At 43.1% G+C, this 17,643-nt stretch overlaps 1 protein-coding gene across 1 annotated transcript in view; it reads right to left on the reverse strand.

Moving 5' to 3' along the window:
* Nucleotides 1-382: 382 nt before the first annotated feature.
* LOC128695230 (monocarboxylate transporter 9) overlaps nt 383-17,643 on the reverse strand; it is a gene marked incomplete at its 5' end in the record, with an annotated part of 45,438 nt that continues 28,177 nt past the window's right edge. Inside the window, 3 exon segments of the mRNA XM_070080972.1 lie at nt 383-1,192; nt 5,218-5,438; nt 16,155-17,445. Coding sequence (XP_069937073.1) covers nt 1,023-1,192; nt 5,218-5,438; nt 16,155-17,445 — 1,682 coding nt within the window.

Below are 17,643 nucleotides of genomic sequence, written 5' to 3' on the forward strand. Positions count from 1 at the left end.
ACTTGAAGTAAGAATAATATAAGAATTTGTCATATTATATGACTCATATGGCTGATGTATTAACCTAACTTTATATAACGTTCTCCGAGATTCTTATGACTGATTTCAGTCTTCATTGTTTTGATAAATTAGACACATGTGCAACTCTTGCGTATCTTTATTAAGGAAACGTTTCGCCACACAGTGGCTTCATCAGTCCATACACAGGAGAAACTTGAAGAACAGGAGGAGAGTGAGGTAATCAGTCCCTCAACCTTGAGTCTATGTGGTCAGTCCATCAATCATTCTATTCAAGATTGATGGACTGACCACACTGACTCAGGGTTGAGGGACTGATTACCTCACTCTCCTCCTGTTCTTCAAGTTTCTCCTGTGTATGGACTGATGAAGCCACTGTGTGGCGAAACGTTTCCTTAATAAAGATACCCAAGAGTTGCACATGTGTCTAATTTATCAACGTGTCGGTTCTGTCAATCATTCATCTACAATTGTCTGTGTTAACATATTTTAACGTTAGTGAGACTTTAGGAGTGTGGATGGTGAAGCAGAGTTCTGATAAGCCACACCTTAACTCCACTCATTGTTACTTTACATGTTACTCAATATCAATAATAAATTCCGTTTAGAATGATTATATTTTACCAATTGTCCTCACCAGGTACAGCATACTCAGACATAATTTACCCGGTATAACGGATGAAGAATTTCTAGAGGTATATCTCCTTAGGGTTTAGACCTTCGTGGGTCTAAATACCTCTTGGTCTTTCTTCTTCTAGAGGTCATTAACACTGTGGATAAACTGGACACTAACAGTCATGAATAACCCCTAGAACAGTCATGAGTAACCCCTAGTAAACTCTAGTGTCTATACACTAGGACATACACACCTCGAGGTGTATGGACAACCCACCTCACATACAGAATATTTCCGAGGATTTTCTTTTACTCAGTGTGTATGTACGTGTAGGTGTGTGTGTGTGTGTGTGTGTGTGTGTGTGTGTGTGTTAGTGTTTCTCTATCTGTCATGCAGGATTCTTTATAACATAGTCATCCTCCTGTCGTCTAGCGAGGAGCTCCCTGCAGCGCACCACCAGCGGCACCAGCAGCAACACCATCAGTGATGCCGTTACCATACACGAGCCCATGAACGTGTACAACACAACGTAATCATTGGTGAGGTCGAAGAGAAGACCTGGCGAGAGAGAACGACAGTGAAGCGTCTTAGTAAATGTTAATGTGACCCAAGACTCTTGTGTTTTATCTGGGTACAATGTGAGGGGTCAGTTAAATGTACAACAGGAAAAAATATGTTGAATTCATCACTGTCTCCAAACATGATGACAGTGATCAAGGATGGTTAGAAACATGGTGATAATGATGGAGAATGGTCAGAAACATGGTGATAATGATGGAGAATGGTCAGAAACATGGTGATAATGATGGAGAATGGTCAGAAACATGGTGATAATGATGGAGAATGGTCAGAAACATGGTGATAATGATGGAGAATGGTCAGAAACATGGTGATAATGATGGAGAATGGTTAGAAACATGGTGATAATGATGGAGAATGGTCAGAAACATGGTGATAATGATGGAGAATGGTCAGAAACATGGTGATAATGATGGAGAATGGTCAGAAACATGGTGATAATGATGGAGAATGGTCAGAAACATGGTGATAATGATGGAGAATGGTCAGAAACATGGTGATAATGATGGAGAATGGTCAGAAACATGGTGATAATCATGGAAAATGGTCAGAAACATGGTGATGATGATGGAGAATGGTCAGAAACATAACAAGGTGATAATGATAGAGAATGGTCAGAAACATGGTGATAATGATGGAGAATGGTCAGAAACATGGTGATAATGATGGAGAATGGTCAGAAACATGGTGATAATGATGGAGAATGGTCAGAAACATGGTGATAATGATGGAGAATGGTCAGAAACATGGTGATAATGATGGATAATGGTCAGGTGATAATGATGGAGAATGGTCAGAAACATGGTGATAATGATGGAGAATGGTCAGAAACATGGTGATAATGATGGAGAATGGTCAGAAACATGGTGATAATGATGGAGAATGGTCAGAAACATGGTGATAATGATGGAGAATGGTCAGAAACATGGTGATAATGATGGAGAATGGTCAGAAACATGGTGATAATGATGGAGAATGGTCAGAAACAAGGTGATAATGATGGAGAATGGTCAGAAACAAGGTGATAATGATGGAGAATGGTCAGAAACATGGTGATAATGATGAAGAATGGTCAGAAACATGGTGATAATGATGGAGAATGGTCAGAAACATGGTGATAATGATGGAGAATGGTCAGAAACATGGTGATAATGATGGAGAATGGTCAGAAACATGGTGATAATGATGGAGAATGGTCAGAAACAAGGTGATAATGATGGAGAATGGTCAGAAACAAGGTGATAATGATGGAGAATGGTCAGAAACATGGTGATAATGATGGAGAATGGTCAGAAACATGGTGATAATGATGGAGAATGGTCAGAAACATGGTGATAATGATGGAGAATGGTAAGAAACATGGTGATAATGATGGAGAATGGTCAGAAACATAGTGATAATGACGGAGAATGGTCAGAAACAAGGTGATAATGATGGAGAATGGTCAGAAACAAGGTGATAATGATGGAGAATGGTCAGAAACATGGTGATAATGATGGAGAATGGTCAGAAACATGGTGGTAATGATGGAGAATGGTCAGAAACATGGTGATAATAATGGAGAATGGTCAGAAACAAGGTGATAATGATGGAGAATGGTCAGAAACTTGGAGATAATGATAGAGAATGGTCAGAAACAAGGTGATAATGATGGAGAATGGTCAGAAACATGGTGATAATGATGGAGAATGGTCAGAAACAAGGTGATAATGATGGAGAATGGTCAGAAACATGGTGATAATGATGGAGAATGATCAGAAACAAGGTGATAATGATGGAGAATAGTCAGAAACATGGTGATAATGATGGAGAATGGTCAGAAACTTGGTGATAATGATGGAGAATGGTCAGAAACATGGTGATAATGATGGAGAATGGTCAGAAACATGGTGATAATGATGGAGAATGGTCAGAAACATGGTGATAATGATGGAGAATGGTCAGAAACATGGTCATAATGATGGAAAATGGTCAGAAACATGGTGATAATGATGGAGAATGGTCAGAAACATGGTGATAATGATGGAGAATGGTCAGAAACATGGTGATAATGATCGAGAATGGTCAGAAACATGGTGATAATGATGGAGAATGGTCAGAAACATGGTGATAATGATAGAGTATGGTCAGAAACATGGTGATAATGATGGAGAATGGTCAGAAACATGGTGATAATGATGGAGAATGGTCAGAAACATGGTGATAATGATGGAGAATGGTCAGAAACATGGTGATAATGATGGAGAATGGTCAGAAACATGGTGATAATGATGGAGAATGGTCAGAAACTTGGGGATAATGATGGAGAATGGTCAGAAACATAGTCCAGGTTACACTTTGTGAGTTAGTTGGGAAATGCTACATAAACGAAATTACGACTTTATTTATGACATGAGGTGTTGATGGAGTTTCAGCAACGTAACATTTATGAAGGAATTCAGGGAAACCGGTTAGCCAAACTTGAGTCCTGGAAGTGGGAAGTAAAGTGCCTGCACTTTGAAGGAGGGGTGGGAATGTTGTAGTCCTGGAAGTGGGAAGTAAAGTGCCTGCACTTTGAAGGAGGGGTGGGAATGTTGTAGTCCTGGAAGTGGGAAGTAAAGTGCCTGCACGTTGAAGGAGGGGTGGGAATGTTGTAGTCCTGGAAGTGGGAAGTAAAGTGCCTGCACTTTGAAGGAGGGGTGGGAATGTTGTAGTCCTGGAAGTGGGAAGTAAAGTGCCTGCACTTTGAAGGAGGGGTGGGAATGTTGTAGTCCTGGCAGTGGGAAGTAAAGTGCCTGCACTTTGAAGGAGGGGTGGGAATATTGTAGTCCTGGAAGTGGGAAATAAATTGCCTGCATGTTGAAGGAGAGGTGGGAATGTTGTAGTCCTGGAAGTGGGAAGTAAAGTGACTGCACTTTGAAGGCGGGGTGGGAATATTGTAGTCCTGGCAGTGGGAAGTAAAGTGACTGCACTTTGAAGGAGAGGTGGGAATGTTGTAGTCCTGGAAGTGGGAAGTAAAGTGCCTGCACTTTGAAGGAGGGGTGGGAATGTTGTAGTCCTGGAAGTGGGAAGTAAAGTGCCTTCACTTTGAAGGAGGGGTGGGAATGTTGTAGTCCTGGAAGTGGGAAGTAAAGTGCCTTCACTTTGAAGGAGGGGTGGGAATGTTGTAGTCCATGGAGGGGTGGGAATGTTGTAGTCCTGGAAGTGGGAAGTAAAGTGCCTGCACTATGAAGGAGGGGTGGGAATGTTGTAGTCCTGGAAGTGGGAAGTAAAGTGCCTGCACTATGAAGGAGGGGTGGGAATGTTGTAGTCCTGGAAGTGGGAAGTAAAGTGCCTGCACTCTGAAGGAGGGGTGGGAATGTTGTAGTCCTGGAAGTGGGAAGTAAAGTGCCTGCACTTTGAAGGAGAGGTGGGAATGTTGTAGTCCTGGAAGTGGGAAGTAAAGTGACTGCACTTTGAAGGAGAGGTGGGAATGTTGTAGTCCTGGAAGTGGGAAGTAAAGTGCCTGCACGTTGAAGGAGGGGTGGGAATATTGTAGTCCTGGAAGTGGGAAGTAAAGTGCCTGCACTTTGAAGGAGGGGTGGGAATGTTGTAGTCCTGGAAGTGGGAAGTAAAGTGCCTGCACTTTGAAGGAGGGGTGGGAATGTTGTAGTCCTGGAAGTGGGAAGTAAAGTGCCTGCACTTTGAAGGAGGGGTGGGAATGTTGTAGTCCTGGAAGTGGGAAGTAAAGTGCCTGCACTTTGAAGGAGGGGTGGGAATGTTGTAGTCCTGGAAGTGGGAAGTAAAGTGCCTGCACTTTGAAGGAGGGGTGGGAATGTTGTAGTCCTGGAAGTGGGAAGCTAAAGCACAGTGTTTGCACTGTGCTAGCAATGGTGGGGATGTTGCAATTCAAAGTCATCCTATCTGTAATATAACCACGCTTCTGGCAGGAGAGCGATTAAATCAATGATGGTAAATGTGTTTCTCCATTTTGGGTGACTCTACCTCGGCATCAGACGGCTGGTGTAACAACAAACAATACCCACCATTAAACTGTGGTGAGATGAAGTTCATGACGCCGTTGAAGAGCCTGACGAGGCCGTAGGAGGAGGCCAGCTGGGCAGCACCATGATGCTTGGCTAGGATGGCTGGGATCATCACGAACCATGAACCAACACCGAACCCATACAGTGCCAGGATGCCAGTCATACTGGCGAAGCTCGTCATGTGTGGCATTAACAACACTGCCACTGCTGACATCAGTCCACTGTCATAACAAAACAATCATTATTTATACTCTGTATGTATATATTAACTCTAAGTGGGAATACTCAAAGCAGTGGGTATACTCCAAGCAGTGGGTCTACTCCAAGCAGTGGGTATACTCCAAGCAGTGGGTATACTCCAAGCAGTGGGTATACTCCAAGCAGTGGGTATACTCCAAGCAGTGAGTATATTCCAAGCAGTGGGTATACACCAAGCAGTGGGTATACTTCAAGCAGTGAGTATATTCCAAGCAGTGGGTATACACCAAGCAATGTGTATATTCCAAGCAGTGGATATACTCCAAACAATGGGTATATGGGTATACACCAAGCAGTGGATATATTCCAAGCTGTGGGTATACTCCAAGCAGTGGGTATACTCCAAGCAGTGGGTATACTCCAAGGAGTGGTTATACTCCAAGCAGTGGGTATACTCCAAGCAGTGAGTATACACCAAGCAGCGAGTATCCTCTAAGCAGTGGATATACTCCAAGCAGTGGGTATACCCCAAGCAGTGGATATATTTCAAGCAATGGGAATACTCCAAGCAGTGGATATACTCCAAGCAATGGGTATACTCCAAGCAATGGGTATACTCCAAGCAGTGGATATACTCCAAGCAATGGGTATACTCCAAGCAATGGGTATACTCCAAGCAGTGGGTATACTCCAAGCAATGGGTATACTCCAAGCAGTGGACATACTCCAAGCAGTGGGTATACTCCAAGCAGTGGGTATACTCCAAACAATGGGTATACTCCAAGCAGTGGATATGCTCTAAGCAGTGGGCATACTCCAAGCAGTGGGTATACTCCAAGCAGTGGATATACTCCAAGAAGTGGGTATACTCCATGCAATGGGTATACTCCAAGCAGTGATTATACTCCAAGAAGTGGACATACTCCAAGCAGTGGGTATACTCCAAGCAATGGGTATACTCCAAGCAATGGGTATACTCCAAGCAGTGGATATACTCCAAGCAATGGGTATACTCCAAGCAGTGGGTATACTCCAAGCAGTGGGTATACTCCAAGCAATGGGTATACTCCAAGCAGTGGACATACTCCAAGCAGTGGGTATACTCCAAGCAGTGGGTATACTCCAAACAATGGGTATACTCCAAGCAGTGGATATGCTCTAAGCAGTGGGCATACTCCAAGCAGTGGGTATACTCCAAGCAGTGGATATACTCCAAGAAGTGGGTATACTCCATGCAATGGGTATACTCCAAGCAGTGATTATACTCCAAGAAGTGGACATACTCCAAGCAATGGGTATACTCCAAGCAGTGGGTATGCTCCAAGCAATGGGTATGCTCCAAGCAATGGGTATACTCCAAGCAGTGGATACTCCAAGCAGTGGGTATACTCCAAGCAATGGGTATACTCCAAGCAATGGATATACTCCAAGCAGTGGGTATACTCCAAGCAGTGGATATACTCCAAGCAGTGGGTATACTCCAAGCAGTGGGTATACTCCAAGCAATGGGTATACTCCAAGCAGTGGATATGCTCTAAGCAGTGGGTATACTCCAAGCAGTGGGTATACTCCAAGCAGTGGGTATTCTCCAAGCAATGGATACACTCCAAGCAGTGGGTATACTCCAAGCAGTGGGTATAATCCATGTAGTGGGTATACTCCAAGCAGTGGGTATACTCCAAGCAGTGGGTATACTTCATGCAGTGGGTATACCCCAAGCAGTGGATATACTCCAAGAAGTGGGTATATTCCAAGCAGTGGATATACTCCAAGCAGTGGGTATACTCCAAGCAGTGGATATACTCCATGCAGTGGGTATACTCCAAGCAGTGGGTATACTCCAAGCAGTGGGTATACTTCAATCAGTGGGTATACTCCAAGCAGTGGGTATACTCCAAGCAGTGGATATACTCCATGCAGTGGGTATACTCCAAGCAGTGGGTATCCTCCAATCAGTGGGTATACTCCAAGCAGTGGGCATACTCCAAGCAGTGGATATACTCCATGCAGTGGGTATACTCCAAGCAGTGGGTATCCTCAAATCAGTGGGTATACTCCAAGCAGTAGGTATACTCCAAGCAGTGGATATACTCCATGCAGTGGGTATACTCCAAGCAGTGGGTATCCTCCAATCAGTGGGTATACTCCAAGCAGTGGGTATACTCCAAGCAGTGGGTATACTCCAAGCAAAGGGTATACTCCAAGCAGTGGATATGCTCTAAGCAGTGGGTATACTCCAAGCAGTGGGTATACTCCAAGCAGTGGGTATTCTACAAGCAATGGATACACTCCAAGCAGTGGGTATACTCCAAGCAGTGGGTATACTCCATGTAGTGGGTATACTCCAAGCAGTGGGTATACTCCAAGCAGTGGGTATACTCCATGCAGTGGGTATACCCCAAGCAGTGGATATACTCCAAGCAGTGGGTATACTCCAAGCAGTGGATATACTCCAAGCAGTGAGTATACTCCAAGCAGTGGGTATATTCCAAGCAGTGGGTATCCTCCAATCAGTGGGTATACTCCAAGCAGTGGGTATACTCCAAGCAGTGGATATACTCCATGCAGTGGGTATACTCCAAGCAGTGGATATACTCCAAGCAGTGGATATACTCCATGCAGTGGGTATACTCCAAGCAGTGGGTATCCTCCAATCAGTGGGTATACTCCAAGCAGTGGGTATACTCCAAGCAGTGGATATACTCCATGCAGTGGGTATACTCCAAGCAGTGGGTATACTCCAAGCAGTGGGTATACTTCAATCAGTGGGTATACTCCAAGCAGTGGGTATACTCCAAGCAGTGGATATACTCCATGCAGTGGGTATACTCCAAGCAGTGGGTATCCTCCAATCAGTGGGTATACTCCAAGCAGTGGGTATACTCCAAGCAGTGGATATACTCCATGCAGTGGGTATACTCCAAGCAGTGGGTATACTCCAAGCAGTGGGTATACTTCAATCAGTGGGTATACTCCAAGCAGTGGGTATACTCCAAGCAGTGGATATACTCCATGCAGTGGGTATACTCCAAGCAGTGGGTATACTCCAAGCAGTGGGTATACTTCAATCAGTGGGTATACTCCAAGCAGTGGGTATACTCCAAGCAGTGGATATACTCCATGCAGTGGGTATACTCCAAGCAGTGGGTATACTTCAATCAGTGGGTATACTCCAAGCAGTGGGTATACTCCAAGCAGTGGATATACTCCATGCAGTGGGTATACTCCAAGCAGTGGATATACTCCATGCAGTGGATATACTCCATGCAGTGGGTATACTCCAAGCAGTGGATATACTCCATGCAGTGGGTATACTTCAATCAGTGGGTATACTCCAAGCAGTGGGTATACTTCAATCAGTGGGTATACTCCAAGCAGTGGATATACTCCAAGCAGTGGATATACTCCATGCAGTGAATATACTCCATGCAGTGGGTATACTCCAAGCAGTGGATATACTCCAAGCAGTGGATATACTCCAAGCAGTGGATATACTCCATGCAGTGGGTATACTCCAAGCAGTGGGTATACTCCAAGCAGTGGGTATACTCCAAGCAGTGGGTATACTCCAAGCAGTGGATATACTCCAAGCAGTGGATATACTCCCAGCAGTGGGTATACTCCAAGCAGTGGGTATACTCCAAGCAGTGGGTTTACTCCAAACAGTGGATATACTCCAAGCAGTGGGTATACTCCAAGCAGTGGATATACTCCAAGCAGTGGGTATACTCCAAGCAGTGGATATACTCCATGCAGTGGGCATACTCCAAGCAGTGGATATACTCCAAGCAGTGGGTATACTCCAAGCAGTGGATATACTCCAAGCAGTGGGTATACTCCAAGCAGTGGATATACTCCATGCAGTGGGTATACTCCAAGCAGTGGGTATACTCCAAGCAGTGGATATACTCCATGCAGTGTGTATACTCCAAGCAGTGGGTATACTTCAAGCAGTGGATATACTCCAAGCAGTCGGTATACTCCAAGCAGTGGATATACTCCAAGAAGTGGGTATTCTCCAGGCAGTGGATATACTCCATGCAGTGGGTATACTCCAAGCAGTGGATATACTCAAAGCAGTGGGTATACTCCAAGCAGTGGATATACTCCAAGCAGTGGATATACTCCATGCAGTGGGTATACTCCATGCAGTGGGTATACTCCAAGCAGTGGATATACTCCAAGCAGTGGGTATACTCCAAGCAGTGGATATACTCCAAGCAGTGGGTATACTCCAAGCAGTGGATATACTCCATGCAGTGGGTATACTCCAAGCAGTGGATATACTCCAAGCAGTGGGTATACTCCAAGCAGTGGATATACTCCAAGCAGTGGATATACTCCAAGCAGTGGATATACTCCAAGCAGTGGGTATACTCCAAGCAGTGGATATACTCCAAGCAGTGGATATACTCCAAGCAGTGGATATACTCCAAGCAGTGGATATACTCCAAGCAGTGGGTATACTCCAAGCAGTGGATATACTCCATGCAGTGGGTATACTCCAAGCAGTGGATATACTCCATGCAGTGGGTATACTCCAAGCAGTGGATATACTCCATGCAGTGGGTATACTCCAAGCAGTGGATATACTCCAAGCAGTGGGTATACTCCAAGCAGTGGATATACTCCATGCAGTGGGTATACTCCAAGCAGTGGATATACTCCAAGCAGTGGATATACTCCAAGCAGTGGATATACTCCAAGCAGTGGATATACTCCAAGCAGTGGATATACTCCAAGCAGTGGATATACTCCAAGCAGTGGGTATACTCCAAGCAGTGGATATACTCCATGCAGTGGGTATACTCCAAGCAGTGGATATACTCCATGCAGTGGGTATACTCCAAGCAGTGGATATACTCCAAGCAGTGGGTATACTCCAAGCAGTGGATATACTCCATGCAGTGGGTATACTCCAAGCAGTGGATATACTCCATGCAGTGGATATACTCCAAGCAGTGGGTATACTCCAAGCAGTTGGTATACTCCAAGCAGTGGACCTGGGTCGTGGTAATGTGACACAATACCTAGTTAATTCCACCAGGGAATTTAATTATTATCGGAATTAGTAAAGTTCGTAGTGTGGGAAACGTCGTCTGAACATTGTATTATATTAATACATCACTTGATGTATTCTACTACTAACATACAACTGAATTTTACAGCATGTACTTGGTGGAGGCTTCCGTGGTACTGTCCATGGATGAACCGTGGAGAGTACTTGGTTGAGTACTGTCCCAACACTATCCATTGATAAAGAGTCCATAGATAGTGTTGGGATAGTATTGAGGATATTTCCCCTAAGGTTTTTTTGCTTTTATTGAAATAATTAGTAGTTATCTAGATTATATTAGATCAGAGATACCATGAAGAATTAAAGTAACTCTCGTGAATTACACAACAGACAGATCATAAACATTAACCAAACATAACACAACAGACAGATCATAAACATTAACCTAACATAACACAACAGACAGATCATAAACATTAACCTAACATAACACAACAGACAGATCATAAACATTAACCTAACATAACACAACAGACAGATCATAAACATTAACCTAACATAACACAACAGACAGATCATAAACATTAACCAAACATAACACAACAGACAGATCATAAACATTAACCAAACATAACACAACAGACAGATCATAAACATTAACCAAACATAACACAACAGACAGATCATAAACATTAACCTAACATAACACAACAGACAGATCATCAACATTAACCTAACATAACACAACAGACAGATCATAAACATTAACCAAACATAACACAACAGACAGATCATAAACATTAACCTAACATAACACAACAGACAGATCATAAACATTAACCTAACATAACACAACAGACAGATCATAAACATTAACCTAACATAACACAACAGACAGATCATAAACATTAACCAAACATAACACAACAGACAGATCATAAACATTAACCAAACATAACACAACAGACAGATCATAAACATTAACCTAACATAACACAACAGACAGATCATAAACATTAACCAAACATAACACAACAGACAGATCATAAACATTAACCAAACATAACACAACAGACAGATCATAAACATTAACCTAACATAACACAACATACAGATCATAAACATTAACCAAACATAACATAACAGACAGATCATAAACATCAACCTAACATAACACAACAGACAGATCATAAACATTAACCAAACATAACATCCACCACCAGCACACACCTCTTAATATTTACCATAAACAATAATGCACATGGAGGCAGAAACTCAAAAGACAGTGATTTCGACCATCTTCTGGGACCCTCTTCAGCAGATTTATATTACAGATAAACGTGTTATTAAATGTTTGTTTTAGTAAATGAACTAGTACATAGTGTATATGTAGGGAGAGGTGCATATCTCAGTGTATATGTAGGGAGAGGTGCATATCTCAGTGTATATGTAGGGAGAGGTGCATATCTCAGTGTATATGTAGGGAGAGGTGCATATCTCAGTGTATATGTAGGGAGAGATGCATATCTCAGTGTATATGTAGGGAGAGATGCATATCTCAGTGTATATGTAGGGAGAGGTGCATATCTCAGTGTATATGTAGGGAGAGGTGCATATCTCAGTGTATATGTAGGGAGAGGTGCATATATCAGTGTATATGTAGGGAGAGGTGCATATCTCAGTGTATATGTAGGGAGAGGTGCATATCTCAGTGTATATGTAGGGAGAGGTGCATATCTCAGTGTATATGTAGGGAGAGATGCATATCTCAGTGTATATGTAGGGAGAGGTGCATATCTCAGTGTATATGTAGGGAGAGGTGCATATCTCAGTGTATATGTAGGGAGAGGTGCATATCTCAGTGTATATGTAGGGAGAGATGCATATCTCAGTGTATATGTAGAGAGAGGTGCATATCTCAGTGTATATGTAGGGAGAGATGCATATCTCAGTGTATATGTAGGGAGAGGTGCATATCTCAGTGTATATGTAGGGAGAGGTGCATATCTCAGTGTATATGTAGAGAGAGATGCATATCTCAGTGTATATGTAGGGAGAGGTGCATATCTCAGTGTATATGTAGGGAGAGGTGCATATCTCAGTGTATATGTAGAGAGAGGTGCATATCTCAGTGTATATGTAGGGAGAGATGCATATCTCAGTGTATATGTAGGGAGAGAGGCATATCTCAGTGTATATGTAGGGAGAGATGCATATCTCAGTGTATATGTAGGGAGAGATGCATATCTCAGTGTATATGTAGGGAGAGGTGCATATCTCAGTGTATATGTAGGGAGAGGTGCATATCTCAGTGTATATGTAGGGAGAGGTGCATATCTCAGTGTATATGTAGGGAGAGATGCATATCTCAGTGTATATGTAGGGAGAGATGCATATCTCAGTGTATATGTAGGGAGAGATGCATATCTCAGTGTATATGTAGGGAGAGGTGCATATCTCAGTGTATATGTAGGGAGAGGTGCATATCTCAGTGTATATGTAGGGAGAGGTGCATATCTCAGTGTATATGTAGGGAGAGGTGCATATCTCAGTGTATATGTAGGAAGAGGTGCATATCTCAGTGTATATGTAGGGAGAGATGCATATCTCAGTGTATATGTAGAGAGAGGTGCATATCTCAGTGTATATGTAGGGAGAGGTGCATATCTCAGTGTATATGTAGGAAGAGGTGCATATCTCAGTGTATATGTAGGGAGAGATGCATATCTCAGTGTATATGTAGAGAGACGTGCATATCTCAGTGTATATGTAGGGAGAGGTGCATTTCTCAGTGTATATGTAGGGAGAGGTGCATATCTCAGTGTATATGTAGGGAGAGATGCATATCTCAGTGTATATGTAGGGAGAGATGCATATCTCAGTGTATATGTAGGGAGAGATGCATATCTCAGTGTATATGTAGGGAAAGATGCATATCTCAGTGTATATGTAGGGAGAGGTGCATATCTCAGTGTATGTGTAGGGAGAGATGCATATCTCAGTGTATATGTAGGGAGAGATGCATATCTCAGTGTATATGTATGGAGAGATGCATATCTCAGTGTATATGTAGGGAGAGATGCATATCTCAGTGTATATGTAGGGAGAGATGCATATCTCAGTGTATATGTAGGGAGAGATGCATATCTCAGTGTATATGTAGGGAGAGATGCATATCTCAGTGTATATGTAGGGAGAGATGCATATCTCAGTGTATATGTATGGAGAGATGCATATCTCAGTGTATATGTAGGGAGAGATTCATATCTCAGTGTATATGTAGGGAGAGATGCATATCTCAGTGTATATGTAGGGAGAGATGCATATCTCAGTGTATATGTAGGGAGAGATGCATATCTCAGTGTATATGTAGGGAGAGATGCATATCTCAGTGTATATGTATGGAGAGATGCATATCTCAGTGTATATGTAGGGAGAGATGCATATCTCAGTGTATATGTAGGGAGAGATGCATATCTCAGTGTATATGTATGGAGAGATGCATATCTCAGTGTATATGTAGGGAGAGATGCATATCTCAGTGTATATGTAGGGAGAGATGCATATCTCAGTGTATATGTATGGAGAGATGCATATCTCAGTGTATATGTAGGGAGAGATGCATATCTCAGTGTATATGTAGGGAGAGATGCATATCTCAGTGTATATGTAGGGAGAGATGCATATCTCAGTGTATGTGTATGGAGAGATGCATATCTCAGTGTATATGTAGGGAGAGATGCATATCTCAGTGTATATGTAGGGAGAGATGCATATCTCAGTGTATATGTAGGGAGAGATGCATATCTCAGTGTATATGTAGGGAGAGATGAATATCTCAGTGTATATGTAGGGAGAGGTGCATATCTCAGTGTATATGTAGGGAGAGATGCATATCTCAGTGTATATGTAGAGAGAAGTGCATATCTCAGTGTATATGTAGGGAGAGATGCATATCTCAGTGTATATGTAGGGAGAGGTGCATATCTCAGTGTATATGTAGGGAGAGGTGCATATCTCAGTGTATATGTAGGGAGAGATGCATATCTCAGTGTATATGTAGGGAGAGATGCATATCTCAGTGTATATGTAGAGAGAGGTGCATATCTCAGTGTATATGTAGGGAGAGATGCATATCTCAGTGTATATGTAGGGAGAGATGAATATCTCAGTGTATATGTAGGAAGAGATGCATATCTCAGTGTATATGTAGGGAGAGGTGCATATCTCAGTGTATATGTAGGGAGAGGTGCATATCTCAGTGTATATGTAGGGAGAGATGCATATCTCAGTGTGTATGTAGGGAGAAGTGCATATCTCAGTGTATATGTAGGAAGAGATGCATATCTCAGTGTATATGTAGGGAGAGATGCATATCTAAGTGTATATGTAGCAAGAGGTGCATATCTCAGTGTATATGTAGGGAGAGGTGCATATATCAGTGTATATGTAGGGAGAGATGCATATCTCAGTGTATATGTAGGGAGAGATGCATATCTCAGTGTATATGTAGGGAGAGGTGCATATCTCAGTGTATATGTAGGGAGAGATGCATATCTCAGTTTATATACAAGGAGAGGTGCATATCTCAGTGTATATGTAGGGAGAGGTGGATATCTCAGTGTATATGTAGGGAGAGGTACATATCTCAGTGTATATGTAGGGAGAGATGCATATCTCAGTGTATATGTAGGGAGAGATGCATATCTCAGTGTATATGTAGGGAGAGGTGCATATCTCAGTGTATATGTAGGGAGAGGTGCATATCTCAGTGTATATGTAGGGAGAGGTGCATATCTCAGTGTATATGTAGGGAGAGGTGCATATCTCAGTGTATATGTAGGGAGAGATGCATATCTCAGTGTATATGTAGGGAGAGGTGCATATCTCAATGTATATGTAGGGAGAGATGCATATCTCAGTGTATATGTAGGGAGAGATGCATATCTCAGTGTATATGTAGGGAGAGGTGCATATCTCAGTGTATATGTAGGGAGAGGTGCATATCTCAGTGTATATGTAGGGAGAGGTGCATATCTCAGTGTATATGTAGGGAGAGATGCATATCTCAGTGTATATGTAGGGAGAGATGCATATCTCAGTGTATATGTAGGGAGAGGTGCATATCTCAGTGTATATGTAGGGAGAGATGCATATCTCAGTGTATATGTAGGGAGAGATGCATATCTCAGTGTATATGTAGGGAGAGGTGCATATCTCAGTGTATATGTAGGGAGAGATGCATATCTCAGTGTATATGTAGGGAGAGATGCATATCTCAGTGTATATACAAGGAGAGGTGCATATCTCAGTGTATATGTAGGGAGAGATGCATATCTCAGTGTATATGTAGGGAGAGATGCATATCTCAGTGTATATACAAGGAGAGGTGCATATCTCAGTGTATATGTAGGGAGAGATGCATATATCAGTGTATATGTAGGGAGAGATGCATATCTCAGTGTATATATAAGGAGAGGTGCATATCTCAGTGTATATACAGTATACTTAGAGTGGTCTAATTTAAGTTAATGTTTATGTTAGCGAGAAAGTGAACTACAGCTTTACTGAAACACCTGTATTAAACACCTGTATTAAACACCTGTATTAAACACCTGTATTAAACACCTGTATTAATAGTTTACGCTTCTATTGAAATGAACAACAATGTATATGAATAACTGGGCTGGACTCGTGCCTGATGAACACTTTAAATACTCACGTTACAGCGTAGATGTGAGTGATTTCGAAGAATCCCAGGTCCGATACAAAGCCCATGCCCAGGCGGCCCACTAGGTCAATGATAGCAGAGATAGAGAGCATGTTGGGCACTAGTGAGGAGGGTATGTCCACTGTATCAGCGTAGGCTGGCAGGAAGAACAGCGAGAATGGTGCTCCACACGATATCAGAAAGACTGATAGTGCCATGATGACGAACAAGGCATCCTTGAAGAGCGAGCAGTCGCAGAAGTTGACGCAACAAAGGACGCAGCAGTTGGGACGCTTCACCTCCACCTCTTGCTCCTCTTGTTTCAGCCCTAAGTTGTCACCTGTTGTCATTTGACTCTCATCATATTCGCCTTTCTCTTCTGCAAATGGACGAACAAGATTTTCTTTGTCCTCTTTCTCACTCTCCAAGACAGATGTCATGATTCTACTTTGTACAGTACGGATGGATGTCTGCCGGTTGAGCTGCGTCCTGACCTCTGGTAGAGCTGCTGGAGCTACACGAGACGACTGAGAGAGTCTGCGCGTGCTGCCTCGTAGGAAGCGTGCAGATGTTACTCTGCCATCCTCGTCTGAGAGTCGCAGAACACTCGGGTGCTCGGCAAATATGGGTAGCCTGGAGAGAGACAACTTACTGGTGGTTGTGTTGAATAGTGATGATTTACTGCCCATGGTAAAGCCTGTTCTCATGGAGGAACGACTGCCCATTGAGTTGGCGTCCGGATTGACTGCCCAAGAGCGGGCGTAATGAGTTAAATCTGGAATACTGTTCATCATGGATGCGCTGCGAAGGAAGGACACTTGGCGCTGCAGCTCAGCGTCTTCCGCTGACGTCGTGGAAGAAAGGCGACGTCTTCGCATCATCTTATGCCAGAGAGCTCTGGAGCGAGTTATGGGAGTGTTGGGAGACGAGGGCACGGGCCGCTGGGCAGGTTTAGGGAGAGGGGAGGCCGGTATTTGAGGTACCAACTTGTCTTTAGGGACGGACCCATTGGTCTCCTCCTCCTCCTCTTGGTTCTGCTGGTCTATAGCTTGCACTATGGCATGGTGGGAGATTGGACGATAGAGCATCGACGCCACGCAAATGTGCAGCTGCATGGCACCAATTAGCATCAGAGTGCCTCTAAACCCATACGTGGTGAGCAGGTAATCCACAAGCGGCGGGAGAAAGAATCCTCCCAGAGCGTTGCCGGAGACGCAGATGGCGGAGGCAAAGGTTCTCCGCTTCTCGAAGTAGAGAGAGACGATGAGTATCCCAGGAGTGGTGGTGAGCCCGGCTCCCAGACCTGCAGAACACCACACACACGTTAGCAGACGCAACACTCCAGGTCCCTCACTATATAGTGCATCCATTACTTTTATTGCATTTCTAGCTTGAGATAAGCACAAGCTATAACAATAGTGATCAACTTAAACGAGAACTAAATCTACAAAAACATACTCAGACACTACAATTTTTATCTTAAAGTGACCTTATTGTATGA

Source organism: Cherax quadricarinatus, unplaced genomic scaffold, assembly GCF_038502225.1.
Source record: "Cherax quadricarinatus isolate ZL_2023a unplaced genomic scaffold, ASM3850222v1 Contig1387, whole genome shotgun sequence".
Classification (NCBI taxonomy): Eukaryota; Metazoa; Arthropoda; class Malacostraca; order Decapoda; family Parastacidae; genus Cherax; species Cherax quadricarinatus.